The 22,345-nt window shown below is 40.3% G+C and overlaps 1 protein-coding gene across 1 annotated transcript in view; it reads right to left on the reverse strand.

The window, feature by feature from the left end:
* LOC117957175 (CUB and sushi domain-containing protein 3-like) overlaps positions 1-22,345 on the reverse strand; it is a gene marked incomplete at its 5' end in the record, with an annotated part of 260,410 nt that overhangs the window by 191,692 nt on the left and 46,373 nt on the right. The window contains one exon of the mRNA XM_034892771.1: positions 1,924-2,121. Coding sequence (XP_034748662.1) covers positions 1,924-2,121 — 198 coding nt within the window. The remainder of the gene's footprint in view (positions 1-1,923; positions 2,122-22,345) is intronic.

Raw genomic sequence — 22,345 nt, forward strand, 5'->3', positions numbered from 1 at the left:
CTGTGGCATGTGTGCCTACAGGGCTTATTAATCAGTCTGCACATTGGCCAACACCACCTTTGTTTACCCTGATGATTTAAAGCGAGGCATTGCCTTTTTTACACTGCAGTGGTTGGTGTTATGTCTCTTGTCCAGCACTTGTGCTTGAACTGATAGTCCTCCAAGTTCAAAACTGTGAATCCCCCCTGGGAGGGCTCCCCTTTTGAGAAGTGTAAATGCCTTCTTGTGTGTTAAGGGACGAAGTTCCACCCGCCACCATCACCCTGGGTGATTCCCCTGTCAACATTGTGGAGTCCTTCTGCGTTCTAGGCTCCATCATCTCCTAGGACCTCAAGTGGGAGCTGATGTTCAGCTACCTCATCATAAAAAAAGCACAGCAGAGGATGTACTTCCTGCGATAACTGAAGAGGTTCAACCTGTCAAACACAATGATGGTGCACTTCTACACTGTCATCATTGAGTCCTTCCTCACCTGCTCCATCACCTTATGGCACACTGTTGCCACTGCTAAGGACAAGGGCAGATTGCAGGGTATCATCTGCTCTGCTGAGAAACGGGTGCTTGACTGCAATCAAAACTGGATCTTCTTTCACTTGTGGTTCCAGTGTCAACTCTGTAAAAGTCCTGACACCTCAATCCCCCAACCAGTTCCATTTTCTGGCAGCACAATCCTCCTAAATTCCAGGGTGCCCATGCAGCTGCCATCTGGCCACTCACATACATGTTGGTGACAGATGTTTCAGAATGCCCCTATTTTTTAAAGCACCACCCGGATCATTGTGATCAAACAGGCCATCTCCCGTCCCACTTCCAATCAAGATAGCCACAAGAGAGATGTATACCATGACAATTAGGTTGTTAATTTCTTATGGCTATGATTAACCATCACTTATTTGCCTAATTACTCATCCAGAAAAAAACAGAGCTAGGTCCATATGCCGTGTTCTTCAGTTCCTAGTCTGTCCCCCAACTACTCAGAAAACTATCTGCGTCTCTGTGGCTTGCTACACATTTGGCTTGCTTTACCAGTCACTCATTTATTCTGTCGCTCTGTCTTTTGGTGAGCTTGCATAATGGAGCATATTAGTTTGTAAATGGGGGCCAATGTGAGCCGTTGCAACTCAACTAAATGGTCTGGCAAAGTAAAACAATGAGCTACCAGCGGCACAAGGAGGCATAACTGCAGATTGTGGGAATTTGTTTTGTAGTCCTGGTTGTACAAGCAACCCTCTCAATAACAAGGAGTTAATAACAGATATTTGATGAAAATATATTTCTTTAAATGGCTAGTGGAGCTTTAATGTAATGAGTAGACACAATGTTTATATTAATTATATGACAAATTTTTTTTATATATATAATTTATTTTAGATGCTGGTCCGGCTGTTGTCATTTTAATATAGATGACTTTAAATGTATTTTTAAAGAGAACTATGCACAACTGTATACCAACACATACAAGTTGCTAGATTAGCATCGACCTACACACACACACACACACACACACACACACACACACACACACACACACACACACACACACACACACACACACACACACACACACACACACACACACACACACACACACACACACACACACACAAGCATTCCTAGATTGCCTGCTTGGCTCACTTGTCACATACGCACACACACAAAACAAATGCATGCATGTCTGTCTGTTGTTCTGTCTCTCTCACAGACACACATATACACGTAAGTTATATGAAGGGTTTTCTTCCAAAGCATTATATGCAAATTATTATTATTATTATTATTATTATTATTAATAATAATAGTGTTAAGTGTTCTTTAGTAAAAAAAGAAACTGGCAATAGCCTTTTCTAGTTTGTGTTTTTATAATAGATTAAAACTCTTCATATACAATCATGTACTTAAACACACAGGTTTAGTCGTCCATACCTCGACAAATTGGAGCAGGAAAGTCCCAGACGGCGGTGTTTCCTGTATTGGTAATGCAGGTGAGTGTGGCATGGCCGTCTAAGACATAACCAGGCACACAGCTGTACCGCACACGGTCTCCCACAGCAAAACGTCCGCCACCACTTAGCACTGCTTTGGGGGGGACACCAGGGTTTCCACAAGATGTACTGTGGAGTTCTGCAGAGAAAATGAGAAAGGGGTAAGGATTTAGGCTTCTTCAATTTCAAGTTTTTGAATTAATTGCATTAAAATGTTTAACTATGCATTTCCCCTAACTAAACCAAATAAGATACCCAGCTCTTGTTCAATGATGTGTCCAATCCTGTGACTGCAGCTATCATAAAAAACAGTTTCACGGACATTTGCATTGTGATGATGCAATTTAAATACATAAAGTGTTACAGCCTGTTCTACAATCTTACCTCAAACACACATACGGGAAGTTCCTTAAGCCTATAGTTCTTTATAAAACATATTGCCAAGCGTCGTGGCTGTAAAAGGATATTTTCACTGCACTTTCCGTCAGAGCAAACTGAACTTTGCCCCGGAGAAATGGAGGGAGACACTATCAGTGTTTCATAGTTAATCACATTATTCCCTCTAGATACATTTACAGTTCTGTGCCTAGGACATATGCACAAACGTGCATATAGGCATGCGCGCGCGCACACACGCACACTCACACACACACAGGAAGAGAAGTGGTATTACAAGCCATAAACCAGGAAGTAGATGGGAGAACAGGGACCAACTCAAGTCTTATTGTTTGAACTTGATTGATACAACTATGAAACTATTCAGACAGATAGGGGTTGAGAGAGACAGATTGGGTGAGGGGGAGGAAAGAGCAGAGAGAGACAGAAAGAGGAGGAGTTGTACAAAAACAACAAGCGACAGGGAGAGGCAGAGGATGCCCAACATGATAGATAGAACTATGAAACTACTTAGACAGAGGGAGGGAGGGAGGGATGGAGTGAGGAATGGAGAAAGTTGAAAGGGAATAGAAAGGGTAGAAAGGTAGAAATCCTAGTGGTAGTGAGAAGGATTATGCACAGTATGTGCCCAAATGAGAGGTGGAGATAGAGCTGCTCTTTTTCTTAAAATGATACTATTAAATCTGGAATTCTTCACTTCACACAAACTTTAAATACATGCGCAATACTCTTAAAATGAAAGGCTAAAGAACAGCAGCAGGGCAATCTTTTTCATGCTAATGGCAAAAGTGTGTAATTATCATTCCCAAAACAGACAGTGGGTAAAAAGGTTTTGATGTAAGCAAATGAAACAACTATTAGATTCATGTATACAATGACTTTATTGCCATGACTTTTCAACAATCCCTCCCACACCCCTCCCCTCTCCATACCTCCACTGTGCTGGTGATCACACTAAGATTATGTGGTCATTTTGCAACGCAAACACATTTTCAGATTCCTTTACATTAATCTTGATATCTTGTTATTAATAGCATTCGTCTTGAACGCGATGGGGTTCACTAGACCAAAGCTTGTGGATCATTTAAAAATAAAAATAACAACAAGAAAAGTAACTTTACAGAAATAACAGAAATTAGTTTCCATTGCATTGAAACAAAAAAATACCCAAGAATGCCCTCATCGGTTGTAAATAGTTGATATAAAGTTTCTGTTTAGGGTTTTCTACAGACGGTATATTTAGTCCCGGTGCTCAGAGAGCATGGACAACATAAACGAGAAAGGAAAATCGTTTTGCTAAAGATACCCAATAGACCCCCCACCCGCCCCCCCTCCTCCTTATCTTCACACAGACACACAGTTACAGAGAAATGCACACTGACAAGACACATTTGGACATCTGTGCACATACACACACTCCCGGGGTCATCCATCACTGTGGAGACCCCCCTGTGCTGTATTGTGATTGGATGTCAGGTTGGCCTAGTGTTGCGATCTGTTGGCCTATTGATTTTTCCAGTTAGTGTGGCCCCACTTGGTGTCAGGACGTTTGGTGTTCAGTGTCCTATCACACACACAGCCGGTCTGTTTGCGGTTGTGGGTACTAACTAACACACACACACACACACACACACACACACACACACACACACACACACACACACACACACACACACACTCTTAGCCACATGGTTTTTAAATGATGCTTTTGTCACATTTTAATTATTTTTATTTTACATAGCTTTGTTCTGTTATATCTTTTTTATATTTGGATTTTGGATTTTTTACAGTTTTCACTGCTTCATTTTTACTCTTTCTTCCTGCTATTCTCTTTCTGTCTCTGCTTCTTTAGCACCTTCTTTTTTACTGTTTTCTCCTATTTCCTGTTTAATTTTTCCCCTCAATCACTCTTCCTGTCACAGTCCACTCATCTCCTCCCCCTCTGTTCCACCACTCCCTCCTCCTCAACTAAAAACTTTGATCTCATTCCAGCTTCTTGCCTATCCCTCTCCATCTCTCCCTTGTTCCATCCATGCCACTATATCACCCCTTCTGTCCATCCCTTCATTCCTCCTTACTTTTTCTCCTTAGTTTATTGTGAACATCACATCACAGTTTCATTACACTAGTTTATTCAGTTGCCAGGAGCTATACCACACTCCTTTTCATGGTTTATTGCTGCCTGCCGTCTCTTATTTATTTTCTGTTACCCTCATTTCTTCCTCTTCTCTATTCTCTCTCTTTATCTATCTATCTCTACCTCTCTTTCCCTATCTCTGTCTATCCCCAGTTTACCATAACCATGATTTCAGTCTCAGTTGCTTCATCACAAGCTGCTGCTTTTATGGGCCATCTGTAGAAATCTGCATTTGTCACACACACACACACACACACACACACACACACACACACACACACACACACACAGATCACAAAGGCCTGCATGCAGAGCAGACACCAGCATACAGCTACTCTATCTACCACACACACACAAAACCACTGCTACCTTTTCCACACACACACAGACACACACACATTTACCTGTAGTTTATTTCTCCCTAGATAAGCAATTACAGCCGAGTCCGGGTATAGGGAGCACAAGATGGAGAGGAAAGAAGTGAGATGGGAGAAAAAAAAACAGTGTTGTGGGTAAAAAGCGAGAGCAAAGTGCTAAAATAACAGAAAACACTGCCATGCTTTCAGAGGTTTTAGTGAGACAAATGACACCGCAGATTGGAGAGGGGGAGTGAAGGACAGCGAAGACATAAAGAGAGAGACAGAGAGGGAGACAGAAAAAAGAGGCAGAGACAGAAAGGCATGATTCAATGAGTTTGGAGGTTTTACACCTCCGTCAGCAGTAACCTTATAAAGGATGAACCAAGTTTGAAAGCATAACATAATGGATGCTGAAAAGCTTGAAAATAAAGCATAGAATCTGTTACAAGGAACCATGTACCTGAATTTCCAATTGACTACATCTGAAAAATGATTTTCAGAAATCCTTCAAGACTTTTCCCATTAAAGATGTAAAGTAGTGACTGAACAGATGGATGAGCCCTGAGGTCTTTAACAAACAGATAAGTGTTCTGGGCCACTTAGATCCATAAAAGATCTCAACTTCTGAGCCTGTCAGTTTGATTTGTTCAACACTTTGACCAACTCTTTTTACAGACTTCTGTAAACTTCTGTCATAAACCTCTCTCCGTCCGTTCAGTTAATGTTACTACATGAGTTGTACATCATTTTGTGGTCAGGTGTTCATCTTTATGACCAGAGATGTGGGCTTTTGTTTTAGGCGTGCATCTCCCCCGCAGCCTTGCAAACTGTTTGCTATTTGGTTTGTGTCCAACAACCATAGCAACACACACAGACGACCGTAAGCCGTAAACAGGGAAAAAAACTATTCATACGCATATTCCGAATGCGCTTTCCAAAGAATGCTTCTACAACCCAAATAATACCGGCATACTTGACTTAATCGAAAAATTCTAAATTCGGAAAAAGACTTCGGAATATCTAAACGGAGTATGCTGTTTACATGACCTGATCAAATATGGAAAATTGTTATTTTTTCAGAAAAATAATGAAATACTCAATGCACACTAAATGACAGTCTGTTAATAGTACTATAAACTATTCCACAGTGTACATTTAGCTTACTGTATATGGCAATAAGGGATGACAATTTAACAATTCAATCTAAGTTGACTGATTTGAAAATGTAGTTATGACACAAAGGATTGTTACATTCAGACCATATGTATATGCTTTATTGGGTTTCTCCCAATAGCCCAAGAGCCTATTTTGGAATACATTTATTAAACAGAGCACTCACATAAAAATGAAGCACTAGCAGGTAGCATTTGCAGAGCGCTAACATTTTTTAGAATTTATGAACACTTCTCTGTAATTATCAGCAGGTATTTAAGGTTATGCAGCCTCATTAAACACTTTTATTTTATTGTACATTATCGTTATTATGAGGGCAAGTAAAATGCTTTAAACAACAGGTCCACAATAGAGCTGTTTATTTGCCAACGTCCTAGTTTTATACAACACTGTTTTTGTGACAATGTTTTTTTTGGAGAGAGGATCATACAGAAAGAGAAATGGATATGAAATATATGAGAAGTTAGATAAGTCCTCCTGTTTTATTTCAGCTCTTGCAGTATTCCCTAATGTGGGTACATGACTATATGTACAGAACTTTCAATTAACTAAACAAAACTCTTCAGAAAAGTTCAGATGAGGTTTAAGAGGTTACATTGCAGTTTGTAAAACAGAATCGTATTGGTTGAAAGAAAAAAAGCCATTTTTGAGCCCATTTTGCTCAACTAGAATACATCCATCTATATGTAATATTGCGGGTGCAAACTTTTCTCCTCAGACAATCCATTCATTGTAAGAAAGTTACTGCAAAGCTGTCAAACAACTATCATTCATGCAAGGATTCAGGCGATATCCTCAAATTCTAGCTATGGCAGCTCAACAATCACGAATAGGATAATATGGAATTATTCTACATGGCTGTGCGCTTTTTAATATGAAAAGATTAATGCCAAGATGAGACATCCACCATTTGAAAATTGTGACACCTTTCTCTACAAAAGCATTAACAGCATTAAACATATAACACTACTGAAAAGCTCATTATTAACAATCATCATAATCAAACACTGAGCAAAAAGAAAAGGACTGATACAGTAGAAAAGAATTAAGGAAGGACGTAAATCAGCTTTTCTTTTGACTATTTTAAACCACTAATAAGTGTGCTAAACTACTGCATGCCTCTTCCTCATGATAACTTAAAAGAGTGTGATAAAGATGGAAAAAGAGGTCAACTAAAGTGGAGTTCATAAAAAGCAAGCAGTGAGCTTGATAAGAGTAGTTAGAGCAGAGCGCACAGCCCTTCATTGCAAATGATAACCAACCATCGCCATTAGGGCTGCACAATTAATCAAATTTTAATCACGATCACGATTTTGACTTCCTACAATTAAATTTGCGTGATTGAGCGATCTTTTAAATGAGTCATTTCCTAGCACGCTCCAGTTCTTTTTTGCAAAGCCAATCTACGGCTCTGTAAACCACTGTCTGATCATGAGCCAGTCAGAGTTGATCCCTCCACCGCGCAGCTTAGTTTCTAGATGTCAGTCACAGAAGACAGAGTAACGGGAGGAAAATTCAACAGATAGCAGTCGTTTATACGTCGTTCTCAAAGGCTACCAGTTTAATAGTAAACGCAACATTTTGTCCCGTCTGTGTTGTTTTTCAGACAACAGCAGTGACCAGTGCTAGTTAGAGTCTGTTAGCTCACAGGGCTCTAGGGCGCGAGTCATATTTTTCCTGTAGGACGCACCGGTGCACCTAATGTCCTTGCATCCGCTGCAATGTTGTTCTAATCGATACGGTTTAATTTTGCGTTACATGACTCATTTCTTCTGTAAAGCCCTGCCTGTGTTTGTAACTCTCCTCTTACTCTCTCTCCTCTTACTTTCCACGCAGCCCCGCCACAAACCGCAGGTCCAGACTTCTGACATTTGTCTACAGTTTTAATTGTTATTAACACAGCTGTATGTTGTGGAGCATGAGAGAGAAACCTCCATTTGTACCAGTGTTTCCGCTGGTAACTCTGCAATCGCGACCGCCAGAGCAAAAAACACAGAAGAAGTTATTGATTGCAACTAACTTTAGTTTGTAGAGTAATAGCGTGTGAGATGGAGCCTGCTGGACCAACAAGAGATGTGACCCATGGCCAGAATATCATAGTTCATAAAAATGCAGCGAAGTGACATTACAGACATTTCCTACACACAACGTGTGTAACTCTGCTGTCCCGCCATTCACCCCGTGATGGACCCATTCATAATAAGTGATCATGCCAATCATGACCACAATATTGATCAAAATAATTGGAAATATCATTTTTGCCATAATTGTGCAGTCCTAATCACCATTCCCCGTTCAACAAAAGAAACAGCAGGGAAAAAGACTATGGACCATACTACACAAAAATTCCCTTTGAGTCTTGAGTCCTCTGATTCTTTTTTGGTAATTCAAAAAGATCAGGGATGGTTACTGATTGGGGCAGTGTTAAAAGTACAGTATTAAAGTATATGTATTCGGATAATATTTGCAAAACCTTGTCTCTCTCAACCCCTGCTGGTTAGCATGCTATTCATCCTTTATTCTCTGTCTACGTTTTATGATACTGGTCAGCTCAATGTCAAATATACATTATTTGAATGGTCACTGTGCATGCTAAATTATTTAATCAAAATAAATAATGACAAACTTTTATATAAATGCAGTGAAGTTAATAGTATGGTCCTCTTTTGAAATGTATTGGAGTTAAGTACAAACTTTCACATGATAGAAATACACAATTAGTGTCAGCTGGGTGGAGATGCAATTTAATGAGACTTGGTGAAACAAGTTAATCATTTTGGAGAAAGACAATAACCCTGTTCAATACAATTATCACATTTTTGTGGATAGAATGTCCATCTAAGAACGTTTGCTGAGAAGATGTACTCTGTATGTAATTATATGAGCAGATAATCACGGCAGTCTTTGCTCACGAAGAAACATGAGCATGTCAATTATAAGCCCTTTACCTCCACTTTACCGTTGTGTGTGCACACTATAGTTACTGTGCGTGTATGTGTGCCACTGTGTGCATGTCATCATAGGCGCTAATTTATATATATTATAAAAATAAAAAAAGTAGTCAAAAATTGTTTGCATTTCAGAACCTTAGCAAATGGAAAGTGGCCGGTACAAACACGCACGCCCATTAACTCTACACTAAAGGCATAAAGTTGGTTAGATTTTTCAACTTAGGACAGCACCACTTGTCACAAATACACAACAGCAACCTGGAGACCTCCCGTCTATTTAAACTCTTAAATTAACAATAGCTATACATAGCCTATAGTTGGCAGATTTGTGGATGTTAATGTCTCCCTGATAGAGGTGTCACGATTCTCCGAATCTTGACAACGCTGATGAAACCTGCGTTTATTTGCAAATTCATTACATAAAAATGTATGCCACGTGAAAAAATAGGCTATTGCTCAACAATGAAATATATGAGACCACAGAAGAGTAGGCTACATTAAAAAGATGGTCATACCTCCCATTAGAAGGGGATATAATAACTAAAATTTAGATAAGAGTAGGTTAACCAACATTTTATATATAGGCTAAATCTTTTTTCTTCTATAGTTTCATAAGCTGCACTTATGGATATGAAATATGACCAAAAAAAATGTGATTAATATAAAATCCTCCTTTTTGAAACCATAAAACATTTAAAACTATATCAGCGTTGACGTGTGTTTATCACATGAGCGGGTTTAATTTTAAGGTCCAAATTGAAAGATTATGATTATACAACAACGGTTACCAACAAAATAAGTGATTATCAATCTCTATTCCGTACCGTTTAGTTCAAAAACATCAAAAAAAAAACAAAGTATGAAGACATAGTGGACCAGACGTAAGCTTTTACTTTGAAAAGTCAAAGCTCAGGGACGGCACCAGCCAGGAGGGCTTGAGATGGGGGGCATGAGACGGGAAGTCTCCAGGCTGCAACCCTACCAAACTCCGAATACAGATAGGATTGGAGAGGAAAAGTTTAACTGACACGTTCCCGTGATCAGCTTTGTGGGAAATTAAGAATCAATGGAGCAGGGGACAGACAGCACACACACAAATCCCACTATGACAGACGCTCCACTTAGCACCAACTGCAATGTTTAATTTAAATGAATGTAGCCTACTGGCAGTCTGGCACACATGGGTGCTCAGTGGGTGCTCAGTATTTTCCATGGGTGCTCCCACATTTGCATGTGTATTTATGTGCATATTTGTGTCTATGTGTAAAGTGTAAAATGGGTAAAGCTCCTTGATGTGGTGATCAATGTTTCCCTGAGGCCTGGCTCAATAAACCATTAGATTTTCCCCTAAAGACATCCTGCCAACAGAACTTCATTAGGCACAAACGCATATATACATACAAAGAAAAACAAAAATACCACACAGACCCACTAATTGTCTTGTGTTTACAGGCTGCAGCCACCAGGCTTGAATAAGATCATGGATTAGTTTGTTTGATTCGGCCCTTTTTGTAGAATCTACAGCAGTACTCTACCTGCTATCGTTTGATCTGACCTGTAAGGGCTGACTCCATCTTTTTGAATACCAAAACAAATAAGCTTCATTAGACTAGATCAAACAAAATTGTTCAAGGCCCAGTGTTTAAAGCAGAGATCTTTAAAAGGGGGTTCATGCCCCCTAGGGGGTCCTTCGAGTCACTGCAGGGGGACCAACAAGTTTTTTAAAGTGAGGTAGCCGCTATGGAAGCCGTCCACAGATACAGATAAGCTTATGGATTCCTTCTGCCTTCCACGTGTATGTTGGACACATGATGATATTTAAATATGTAAACAGTAGCTTATTCTTTTAGGGCACATTAACCCCCGAATTCCACAGGATGCAGAAAGGCCGCGGATCGGCTCTGCTGCGTGTCGGCTGCGTGCTCCGACGTCCGTCAACACCCACCAGCTCCGGATTTGTTTTGCGGAACGGCTGCAGCCATGACTGACAGCTGAAGTCTCGAGGACCCACGAGTTTTTGCAAATTCATGTAGCAAACAAACACAACAACTGTTTGTTTCCATCCAGAGGAGTAGAGAGGAAACAACTCCGTGCTGTGTTTTCAAGGTGTAGTGCAGGGAAATATGATGTGCCGTGAGCACAGTCTATTTCATTTTGAAAATAAACTGGATGGTTTTTCTTCTTTCTGTGCTCGACTTCGGGTCCCACACTATCTGCCGTGTGCTGAATTGCTGTGGAGCTCTCCGGCGTCCGGCAAAATTAGAAGCTCTGCGTATCCGTTGCGGAGGGCCGCGGATCGCCCTCCGCATCGCTGGGGCGCAGCCGTTCCGCAGTCTGTAGAAGTACACAAATTGACGGAGGGGATCCGCAGTCGTTCTGCATCCTGTGGAATTTGGGGGTAAGAAGATATGTGTATAGGCTTTAGGCCAGCCCAACATTATTTTAGACCCAGTTTATTATGCAGCTCAGTTGTATACAGTATGTGTAGTAGGGGGTGCCTTTTTCTTTCACATTAGGGGTCCTTTGCCTAACTTTTTTTAAGACCCCCTGTTTAAAGGCATTGCAAAAAGCTTTTAAAGAAATACAGTGGGACTGTTGTCCATAACAATGCTCGGGAACACAGCTGGTTGCATTATCTTTGTGTACTGCAATCTACTGATTTACTTACTAACACTTACTTAGATTACACCTTTAGACGTAGAGCTGGTAACAAGGTCCTCATGCACAAAGGTGTGTGTGTCTATACATTTACAGAGGTCAGTATACCATTGAGCTCTGACGTACTATCATTCTTTATATGAAGGGGCTACACTGATTTAGGTCAGGTCCCGATTTGCTTTCCTCTCCATCTAACTGACCCTTCTCTGTCTCACACATCCATCTCTCCCCCCCGCCTCTTCTCTTATCTCTTCTCACAGCCACCCCTCTCCTCACTATTAATTAAAACTGTGTGTCTGTGTGTGTGTGTGTGTGTGGGTGTGTCTGTGTGCGTGTGTGTGTGTGTGTGCACTTTTGTGTGTGTGTGTGCGCACCTGTGTGTGCTCATCAGACTTCAGTATTAATTAAAGGTGTGAATGCTAATTGGTCAGATCAATAACGGGTCGTTAGGACTCAGGGGCCTACAGCCAATAGGAAATCGTTATGTGTCTGACATCACTGTCACTCTGCTAAAGCTCCACTGCCCTGTGACACGCACGCACGCAAGCACGCCCAAGCACAAGCACAAGCACAAGCACGCACACACACACACACACACACACACACACACACACACACATAGATTTGTACTTACACTCACACTACTGTCATCTTGAAAGATAGGTTCCCTTAACCTATCGTTGCAAGAGACAGACAGAGAGTTCAGAAGCAGAAGAGGTTAGCAAGACACAACCGGCACAACTTACGATATGTTCCTAAAACTAAATCAATATCCATTAAGGAAGGAGAGAGGGAGCGGGAGAGAGAGAAAGAGAGAGGTTTTTGTCATTGAACAGAACTGAGTAAATGAGTGTGTGCTCTTAGAAGGCCTGTGCTGATCGATAGACCTTTTGCACGTGGCAACACGCTTTACTCGCGCAAATTATGAACGTTATGACGGATGGCGGAAGATCTATGCTGTACATGGACGGCAAACGAAACGCGTACAGCGTAATCCTCACCAACACAAACGTGTATGTATTGCCTTTCTGTTTTAAATGACTGATAAATAGGGCTGTAACGATATGCAATATAAAACCGAAATGGTGACACTAAAATCCACAAATCTGTGTTGCAGAGTTCGAAGGCAGAAATGCAAAACACCTTCCAAATCCCAGAGTTATCCTTCCTGTCCAGAACCAATGCTGCCGCATCTTTAATTTACTATTATTATTAGTCCTTTTGGTGCCTTATGCCCATTTTGTCTGGCGAATTTAGCTAACTGTCAAGACGGCTAAATGTGAAGGGGCGGGATCACACAGACACACACACACACACACACACAGGTAACGCTAACAGAGGTGTAATTACGAATGGCTGCTATTCTGAGTCAGGTGCCCGGTTTCTTGACAGTTCAGTAAACTGCTGTTAGAGTCCTGACTCCTAATTTCCACCGGCTGCAGAACGGCTGCGGATCGGCTCCGCTGCATTAAGGTTCCATGCTCCGCCGTCCACCAGGTCCGGATTTGTTGCAGAATGGCTGCGGCCATGACTGACAGCTGAAGTCACAAGGACCCACGAGATCTCCCAAATTCATGTAGAATAGAACCGCAAAAGGAGCGCAGCCATTCCATCAGTGAAAATACACACATTTACTTTAATGGGAACCTTACGACTCTGCCGCCGTTGCGGAGCAGATTCACAGCTGTTCTGCACATGGTGGAAATTAGGAGTTAGGCTGCTAGTTGGCTGGGGGCTGAATGTGGATGGGTCCGCGGGGCAGTTGTCAACCCGACTGAAGCCTTGCATTGCCGGGAGAGTGAGGCAGACAGACGGGTGTGCTAGCTAGCTAGCTAGCAGGCTAAATTACCTTAGATTAGTAATCTATCTTTACCTTTTGCCAGCGCCCCCCTATCCATTATCCAGGTCCCTAACCACCCCCCATCAAATAGAATAAGCTACTTTTCAATTATAAATGATTAGGCCTGTTTTTGTTGTTACTATTGTTGTCAAAATAATTAAAAAATCATATCACTGAATGGCAAACAACATATTTATTAGTTTCCCAGGTATCAAAAAAGCAAAGTAAATAAAATATTTACAGGTGTTTAAAAAAACCTGACATCAATTTAAATTAGGTATCAACAGCCAATCAGAACCACTAGATATGTAACATTCAACCTTTAATAAGGTATTGTAAACACTAGCAGTAGCCAATCAGAAACAGCTAGCAGTTTCACTTTCAAACACTCAGCAATTTGAAGGACCGTAGAATTGTTGATACAACCTAAAGTATGAAGAATCTATCATAAGGACGTGCAGAATATTGAAAGTGTATAAATATACGATATGCTATGCAGCTCAAGTTGGCACCGAGCCAGTGACAGACGATCAATTGGGACTTGGCAGTTTAAACAGCAGAAAAAAAACGTTTGGATAAACACAACCCCACTTCGCGCTGCGTTTTGAGGAGGTGTGAGAGGCCTGTACAGCACACAGTAATCACTGCCTTTATCACTGCCACAAGAAAGTTTTAAAACACCAAACACAAGCCCTGAACTGCCCGGGAGTTTGTGGAACAGCTAAATGTTTGCCAAACAACAGAGCACAGTCGATAACTCTCGCTCGTTTCTTTTCCTTCTCTCTTTCTCTGTGAAATTCATATAAAGTACTGCCTTCAGGTGCAATAGGAAACGTTGAGTTCTATAAACAATCTGACCAAAATCTGGCACTATGAAATATTAAGTCTACTGTTCCATTACTCGCTCAAGTACCGAGCTCATGTAAAATGATGCTCTGATCTTTCCTCTTTGGTCCCGTTACAGGTTGGAAGAGGAATTGTTCATTACTGTTACCATTACCATTATTCTTATGTCTTCTTATGTCCTCCATCCCCACCCAACCCAAGTACAATTTATTTATTGTTGTTTAAACTGATTGAAACTAGTGAAACTTCCTGCTCGTCTACTACACTGTTCAGCTTGTGAGTCCGGTGATTCTGCTGTCCGTCATGGCGTCGTCACATGGTTGTGGTCACGTGTTTTGCAAAGGGTCTATTCCACTCTCTCTCCCCTACCACAAACTTCCTTTTCAAAAGTCCTCTTTACCATTTCAATCCATCGTCTCTCTTTTGTCTAAGGCTTCTCATGAGCCATTGTCAGTATGATAGATAGATAGATAGATAACGCTGAAAAAACCTAGACCTCAGCCTGAATATTATTAGAGAAGAGAAGAGAAGAGAAGGGATTTTACAGATTTGGTGGTTTACCTGATTGGATAAAGACATGTTGCTCTAAAGCTGGCACAATTTGCCATTTCAAAATAACCCAAACACTTTAGCCTCACCATCATGCCCCCATTGACCACCAGAGCCACACTTCCACCGATTTAAACTGTGTGAAACTTGGCTCTTCAACTGAAGTTGAAATTCACCAAAACGTTTGACAAGGGTGCGAAGGCATTGGAAAGAGCCAACACACAACCACATTTCAACTCAAGACTGTTAATGCTGTTGATGATTAAACCTAAGGCTGCATCATAAGTGTAATGAACATTGATAACTGAAGAGGTCACAAGCAGGGCTCTTGTTGTCACTCTCCTATACCTCCAATTCCTTCAGGCCTTCCATCTGTCCTTAAACCAACTGACACCAAGTCAGCACACAGCAATGGAGGGCTATGCTAGGTTAATGTTACAGTGAGTGCTGTATGTGCTGTAATAATTAACTGGTAACCCATATACATATATTGTTACCTGAAGAGCCAGTTGTGTGTGTGTGTGTGTGTGTGTGTGTGTATGTGTGTGCGCGCTAGCTAGCTTTGCACACGTGTGTGTTCCAGAATGAGCATGATATCTTATAGCTACGGTTACTGTAGCAGGACCTATTCAATTTCACATCAAGAGACCCCCTAGAACACTGACTGACATTTCAAAATGCACTTATTAAAGTTAATTTGACTGGCAAAACAGTTAAAGTCCTTAGCAAAAAGTTTTGGATACATTTTTACTTCTTCCTACCATAAATTAAATTAAGAGTCAATGTAGAGATTTGTATTATTATTGCAATAATATCATAATCCTACATTGAATTACTATGAAAACAAAACTTTCTAGATGCTGTGATGTACTAAGGTCTGGTCATCATCAAAAAAGCAATTAGTGCATTAAAGATTTCGTCTAAGTTGACATTAGTTGCTTTATGTACATTTATTAAAAACTTCGCTTTGTTTAGCTTTCATCTAGACGTCTAAACTCCGGGACAAGGCAGTTAGCTTGAGATAGCTTTTACACAGTGGCCATCGTTAATGATAAATATACAGTATATATATACATACATATTTACACACACACACACACACACACACACACACACACACACACACACACACACACACACACATATACACTGTATACACACACATACTGTATATATAAATAAATATAGCCAATGATTATATGGTGTCTGAAAACTGAATAGAATGTAAAATAAGGTGTTGTACTATTGCATGACCTTATCCTCCCATTGACAAAATAAAGGAAAAAAAATGAACTGAAAAAATAGGTCAATACCACATCAACAGGCATCCAACCACACACACATAGCTTGTTTTCTCCCAATAATGGGTGCTGAGTAACATCAACACCTAAATTAACAGGTTTTGCCTTGCACAACGTGTTCACAAAGAGGTTCAAACGAGGATAAGAATTAAATTCAACAATATGACTTCATGAGACAAGCTGCTATGGCTGTTTTAGTTGATTGGTTAAAATACATTACAAGGGCCCTGATCCAAAATCTGGTCAATGGATGGATTAACATTGGCTTTCTAAATCATTCTTGTTGAAGTTTAATCAAATGCACAGTATGGTGGCACTTCAAGATATAAGCAGCCAGCCTCTGTCCTGTCTCAGTTCCTTCAACTCATTTACATTGTGTCCCTTTCAATCTCTTCTTCTGTTTTGATCACCAATCTCTGTAACATTAGTGCAGTACAACCAAACATCAACCACAATCTATGTGTATTTGTGGGTGCACAGTCACCGGGGAATCAATTTGTAACAAAGTTGTTCTTTTCATCACAGGACAAAACTTCAACATTTGCAACTATCTGTTTTGACAGACACAGATTTCACAAGATAAAAATGCTGTCTTCTATCTGCTGCTAACAAAAAGAGTTATTTTAATGAGATGTATGCCTACCATACACTAGAAGACTGTGAAAAGACTTTGAGAAGACTAAAGTCTGACATCATCTTACCTCTAAAGACAATCTGTCTTAGTGTCACTGAGTTTTTCATCACTGTCTATCAAATTTTGAAAATGCTGGAGATCACAGGGCCACAATTTGTAAGACTACAACCAGATTTATATTGAAAAATGTAACCAAGCTAGGTAGCTTCAACCAGCGTTAGTTAGTAACTTGAGATTAAGTTTGCAGATTTTAAGTTCTGCTGTACATACAGATAAATAGCACCAGTACATCAAGGTCTGTGTTTACCCTCTGGTAAATCGCCACTGAATGACTCGCTTCAGAAGGGTTGAAAATCAGCAACTTTCCCTCTTTTGCGTTTAGCTTAGCGCTGCGCCATAGCAACCATATGCCAAACACTGGCTCTTGTCAGTTTGCTGCTTCCTGTTTGGTGCTGGAGGCAGAGCCCAAGAAGTCAAATTAGCAACATCATAAGATGATAGGGTATCAGGGATACTGATATTGAATACTCATGTTGCGATGTTATCTCAAATCTTCATTCATGAAATAGGGCATTATTCTCTACAGCAAGTGGACGTGGAAATATAAGTGGTCCTATAAGGATAAGGGCAATAGTTTGGTTTTTACCCTATGTAAGCATATTAAGCATTTTCAGTTTGAAAGCCTCCAATTCCAGAACGTAAAATTGGGAAAATAAATCTAATGAATCATGTTTTGCAATCGAACAAAGCTAGTAGTGCTGTGTTACTGTACTTTACCCTGCTATACTGCAGTTCCCCTTTCAAGAAGACAGTAGTTAAGATATTAAAATCAGTGGGATTGTGAAGTAGCTAAATCTGCTGATAGAAAGCAGAGCACGGGGGCTGGAGAGTACAGTGCTGATAGTATTTTAAACAATTAATTAGACCATTAAATATTGAGAGAAACCCCCATGGAATGCCCTTTAATTATAAAATCTGCTGATGAGAAGCAGCTAAAGGAGGCTAGAGATCATCCTGTTGATGTTCCTTATCACATTTTATGGGAATGTGTTACGTATGGTCCAAATCTTCTTTGATTGGCTGACAGTTTGAGGCATACGTTTTGTCTAAATCCTCCTTTGGAGTGCTGTTTGACATCAGAAACTGCCATGTCAGCATGACCCTGCTCATTTTCTGGTTATGCTAATCAAGTGGCATTCCTTCCTGTTTGGCAGGAGGAGCTGATTGGATGGACCGAGGTGGTAACCCTGAAGGGAAGCCGTTTGATTGGTTGGCTGATATAAACCTGAATAATGGACTGACATTGGCCAGGAGGCCGTATTATTATCAACACACTTACATACACACAGATACACACACTGCTGCAGCAGCGCACAAGCACACTACCACACACACAGATATTAACTATGTACTAGCAAAGCCTATATTTTAGCCAAGTGGCCAGTGGAGGTCTGACAAACCTGAATATCAAATCAATATATCATTTGATGTCATTTCTATCCTGTCCTGGCACGCAGCCATTTGCTATAATTCCATCATAGTATTTAATATCATTCAGATATGAAGCCAATATATCTTTTGCTGTACTTCTTTTATTGTCAAATTCCTACCTTGCCAATCTAGGCACTGGAAGATTTTACGCTACAGATTGTACAGTACTCCGATTACATTATCCAGAAATCAAATTGATGACTATTTTTTTGACAATCTTTGATTTTAGACACCCATCCTTTGCAGGCACTAACCCATTTGGCAGCTTCCTAATATAAATCTGCTATTGAATTGATTAGTTTCATCCAGGTATCACATTTATTTGTCATTTGCTGGGGGCTTTTTGTGATGTGAGGCACCTACAGTATCCTGCCTAGCCAGATAGGCAGACACTTGGCAGGCATTAACTGTAATTACATTATCCAAACATCAAATTGATACATTGTGTGGACAGTTGTTGAAGGCCTGACACTGAGAGATTTGGCAGCTATTTTGCACCACACCATTATAGAATTATATACAACGATCCAGATAACGAGCTAATGTTTTTTCTTTTGACAATGCAGGGTAACATTGTGGAGTTCCTCTTCTATCTGGATAACACTGAGAATCTACAAAACTCACTGTTTGTCATGAACAACATTGGTTTTTGTGGTGCTTTGTTGGTGGAAGGTTGGGACAAAGCAACAAAAAAAAATGTAAAAAGAAAACAATGCATTATAATAGTAAAACACTGTGTGACAGTCCTTTTAAAAGGCTTGTTGTTTGTTAGAGGTGTGGTTTGTTATTTTAGTTTCCAGTGGGTTGCACAATGGAGGAAGAATGATGAAGTCCAAAATCACTTATTTCTAGGTATAAAGTATGAGGCACTGGTGGTTGTCTGGTTTTGACAGGACAGCTTACACATGAAAGGGATGAGAGAGGGGGAATGACATGCAGCAAAGGGCCACAGGCCGGAACCGAACCCACGGCTGCTGTGTCGAGGACTGAGCCTCTGTATATGAGCGCACGCTGTACCAGGAGATCTACCAGGCACCTTACATTTGTTTAATTTATAATTTCTCATTGTGTTTTTTTATACGTCCATGGCAGTAAAGTACAGTAAAAAATGGAAGATGGGTAAATGGAGACATGATTTCAATACCTACATTTTCCTTCAAAATTCTGTGTCATACAATCTGGTCTCATCCTATGTGTGTGTGTGTGTGTGTGTGTGTTTGTTTTGATTGATGCTCCTGCGTTGAAGCTGACCTTGCAGCGCTGAGAACAGTAAGGACCTGCATTCACACTGTAGATAATGAACACACACACACAGCTTTAAAACTGCATTGATTCTCCTGTTCAACTACAAAGCAAAAGCATAGAGCACACTACATTATTCAGACCCTCCAGGATTTCACAATGTCACAATCTCAACAATTTACCTGAATTCTACTGAATTCTACTGAAATGATGTCAAATGACATTAAGACAAGTTGTGTGACTGAAACATCTTACATTTACCAATAAAACGAACAGTAAATGAAACATTTCAGATCGTCCTGCCAACCTGTATACATTTTTTCATCAATGTACTTTTTTTTAAGCTAAAGTCACTGAAAGCGACAACTGCTGTTTCAGTCCTGTCGAGTCTCTGCAGCGGGCGGGGCTGCTGAGTTCCCCCCACGACTGACATGCACGCACGCACGCACCCATGGAGGATGCAGGAAAACCGAAGCGGAGAAGTACAGGATGACCTTAACTGAAGACCGCTACACAATTATTTTAAGTGAAATGATAAGTAAAACTCCAATAAGTACTTTATGTATGAATGTGTGTCCCAGGACAGGAAATTAACTAACAGTGTAAAGATCAACATGTCACTAGAAGACATGTTCAAATTTGATTAATTCAATAAATTATAATTTTTTGTCTTAAATCCACCAGCCATTTTCACATTATATCAACATTTGCTGCATCCTAAGCCTTTTTGGTAAGGGCCTAGAGAAACTCAACCCAGAGTAGTTTTATTCTCCCTGAAACAGGAACCCTTTTACTTTTAAAGAACAAAATCTCAAAAAAATCTCAACGTTGTTTTGCAATTTTTAGTCTCTTGCAACTTCATTGCAACATAAATACCTTGCAACTTGTATCGAAACTTTTTCAAAAGTACCCGCAAAATTAGGCATTTTTGGCCACAACAATCTCAAAAAAAGGCAGAGACATCCTGGAGGGACTGATTATTATTATTAATTATTATTATTATTATCATTATCTTCTTCGGACCATTCTCATTCCTCACTCTGTTCTGCTGTCTCAAGGCAGGTTTTCTTATCTTTTTTCTTCTTCTCTTCTATATTATGTTACACTTCTCTTTCTTTAACCTCTTCATTTAATTTTAATCCTTGATGCTATTCATTACTCCTTAAACACAGTGTACCCCTCTGCCATCTTATGTGTTTTCTCCCCTCTCATATCTCAAATACTTATCACTTGCCTGCTGTACAGTATAAACATGGGATTACATAAAACACATGCATACATATTGTACACTACACATACAAACAAATGCATGCACGCACCCACAGTTGTATACGAGTATGGGCACATGGACACATTTAGTGTTACTGTAGTAGGGTCTAGGTTATTAATCACTAAATGGTTTAGGGCCAAATACATTTCTGATCTGCTACTACACTATGACTCCCCCAGACATCTCAGGTCTTCTGGTACAGGTCTGCTTTCTGTCTCCAGAGTCTGAATGAAACAGGGGGAAGCAGCGTTCCGTTTCTATGCTCCTCGTATCTGGAACAAACTTTCGGAAAACAGCAGATCCGCTTCTACTCTCAACTCTTTCAAATCAAGGCTGAAGACCTTTCTTTTTGATGTTGCCTTTCTTTAAGTGGCTGTTAATTTTTTATACTGCACTGTAACTTTTATTCTTGTGTTTTATCTGTTTTTATTTTTAACTGCTTATTCTTGTGTTTTCACTATTTTTGTGTAAAGCACTTTGAATTGCCCTGTTGTTGAAATGTGCTATACAAATAAAGCTGCCTTGCCTTATATGTTTTCACCTTCCAGATCATATTAAGGTGCAGTTCCTTAAACTAACCTCCACAATTAGGGTCACCTTCTCTTTCCAATTATGCCATTAACTGACTTTTTTTGTATGCAATTGCTGAATTGAGGGAGGGAGAGAGAGAGAGAGGGAGAGAGACGGAATGACAGACAGACAGATGGAGGGATGATAGATAGAGGAGTGGATATTATCAGTCCCCCCAGCTCTCTTTGATAAAGATCAGAGAAGCCACAGCCAGAACCTCAATCACATTCACACGTGGATGCACAAACACTGTGCAATATACATCACTGATGCATGCCCACAGATGTAAGCACGCACACTCACATACACACACAAACTTGACTTTTATACTCCGATCATGTTCAAGTCACAGAGACAGAGACTAGAGTCAAAATCAATCAATCAAGTGCTGATAAGGGATCAGAGGCAGAGAGAAACAAATGGAAATGGAATTCTCCTTTAATGGCTGCCTCTTAATATGGATGCAAACCTTTTTATAACTGAGATTTAGCCTCATGAGATGCTGCTGTTCTCTGTTCACCGGAACATTGCCCATCAATCATTCAAATTTCAAGGCGTTTCCTCTGAGGTGCCTTTTTCAGTGGCCATGCATGCAGCAGTCTGATCAAACAAATCAACGTGAGGATTGAATGTTGTTGGCTTGTGTTTACTGCTGTGACTGGCAAATAGTGATCAAGCCTGAAACATAATTGATGCAGGAGATGAAAAATGTAGGAAAGCTTTCTCAATGAGACATGTTTGCTGAATATGTGGAAAGCAATAAACCCTGTTCTGAATTAATCAGAGCACTTTTCTTGACGCTTTTGCATCAAACTAATTTTGTCAACAGGTTACCAGGGTAGCTGTATACATGTTTTATGGCCCCAGGGGGAGCAATGACCAACCCTGGCCCTCATCTTTTGGTTTATTTACAGTTAGATCCTGAACTATTTGGACAGTGACACAA

This window comes from Etheostoma cragini, chromosome 14 (assembly GCF_013103735.1).
Source record: "Etheostoma cragini isolate CJK2018 chromosome 14, CSU_Ecrag_1.0, whole genome shotgun sequence".
Taxonomy (NCBI): Eukaryota; Metazoa; Chordata; class Actinopteri; order Perciformes; family Percidae; genus Etheostoma; species Etheostoma cragini.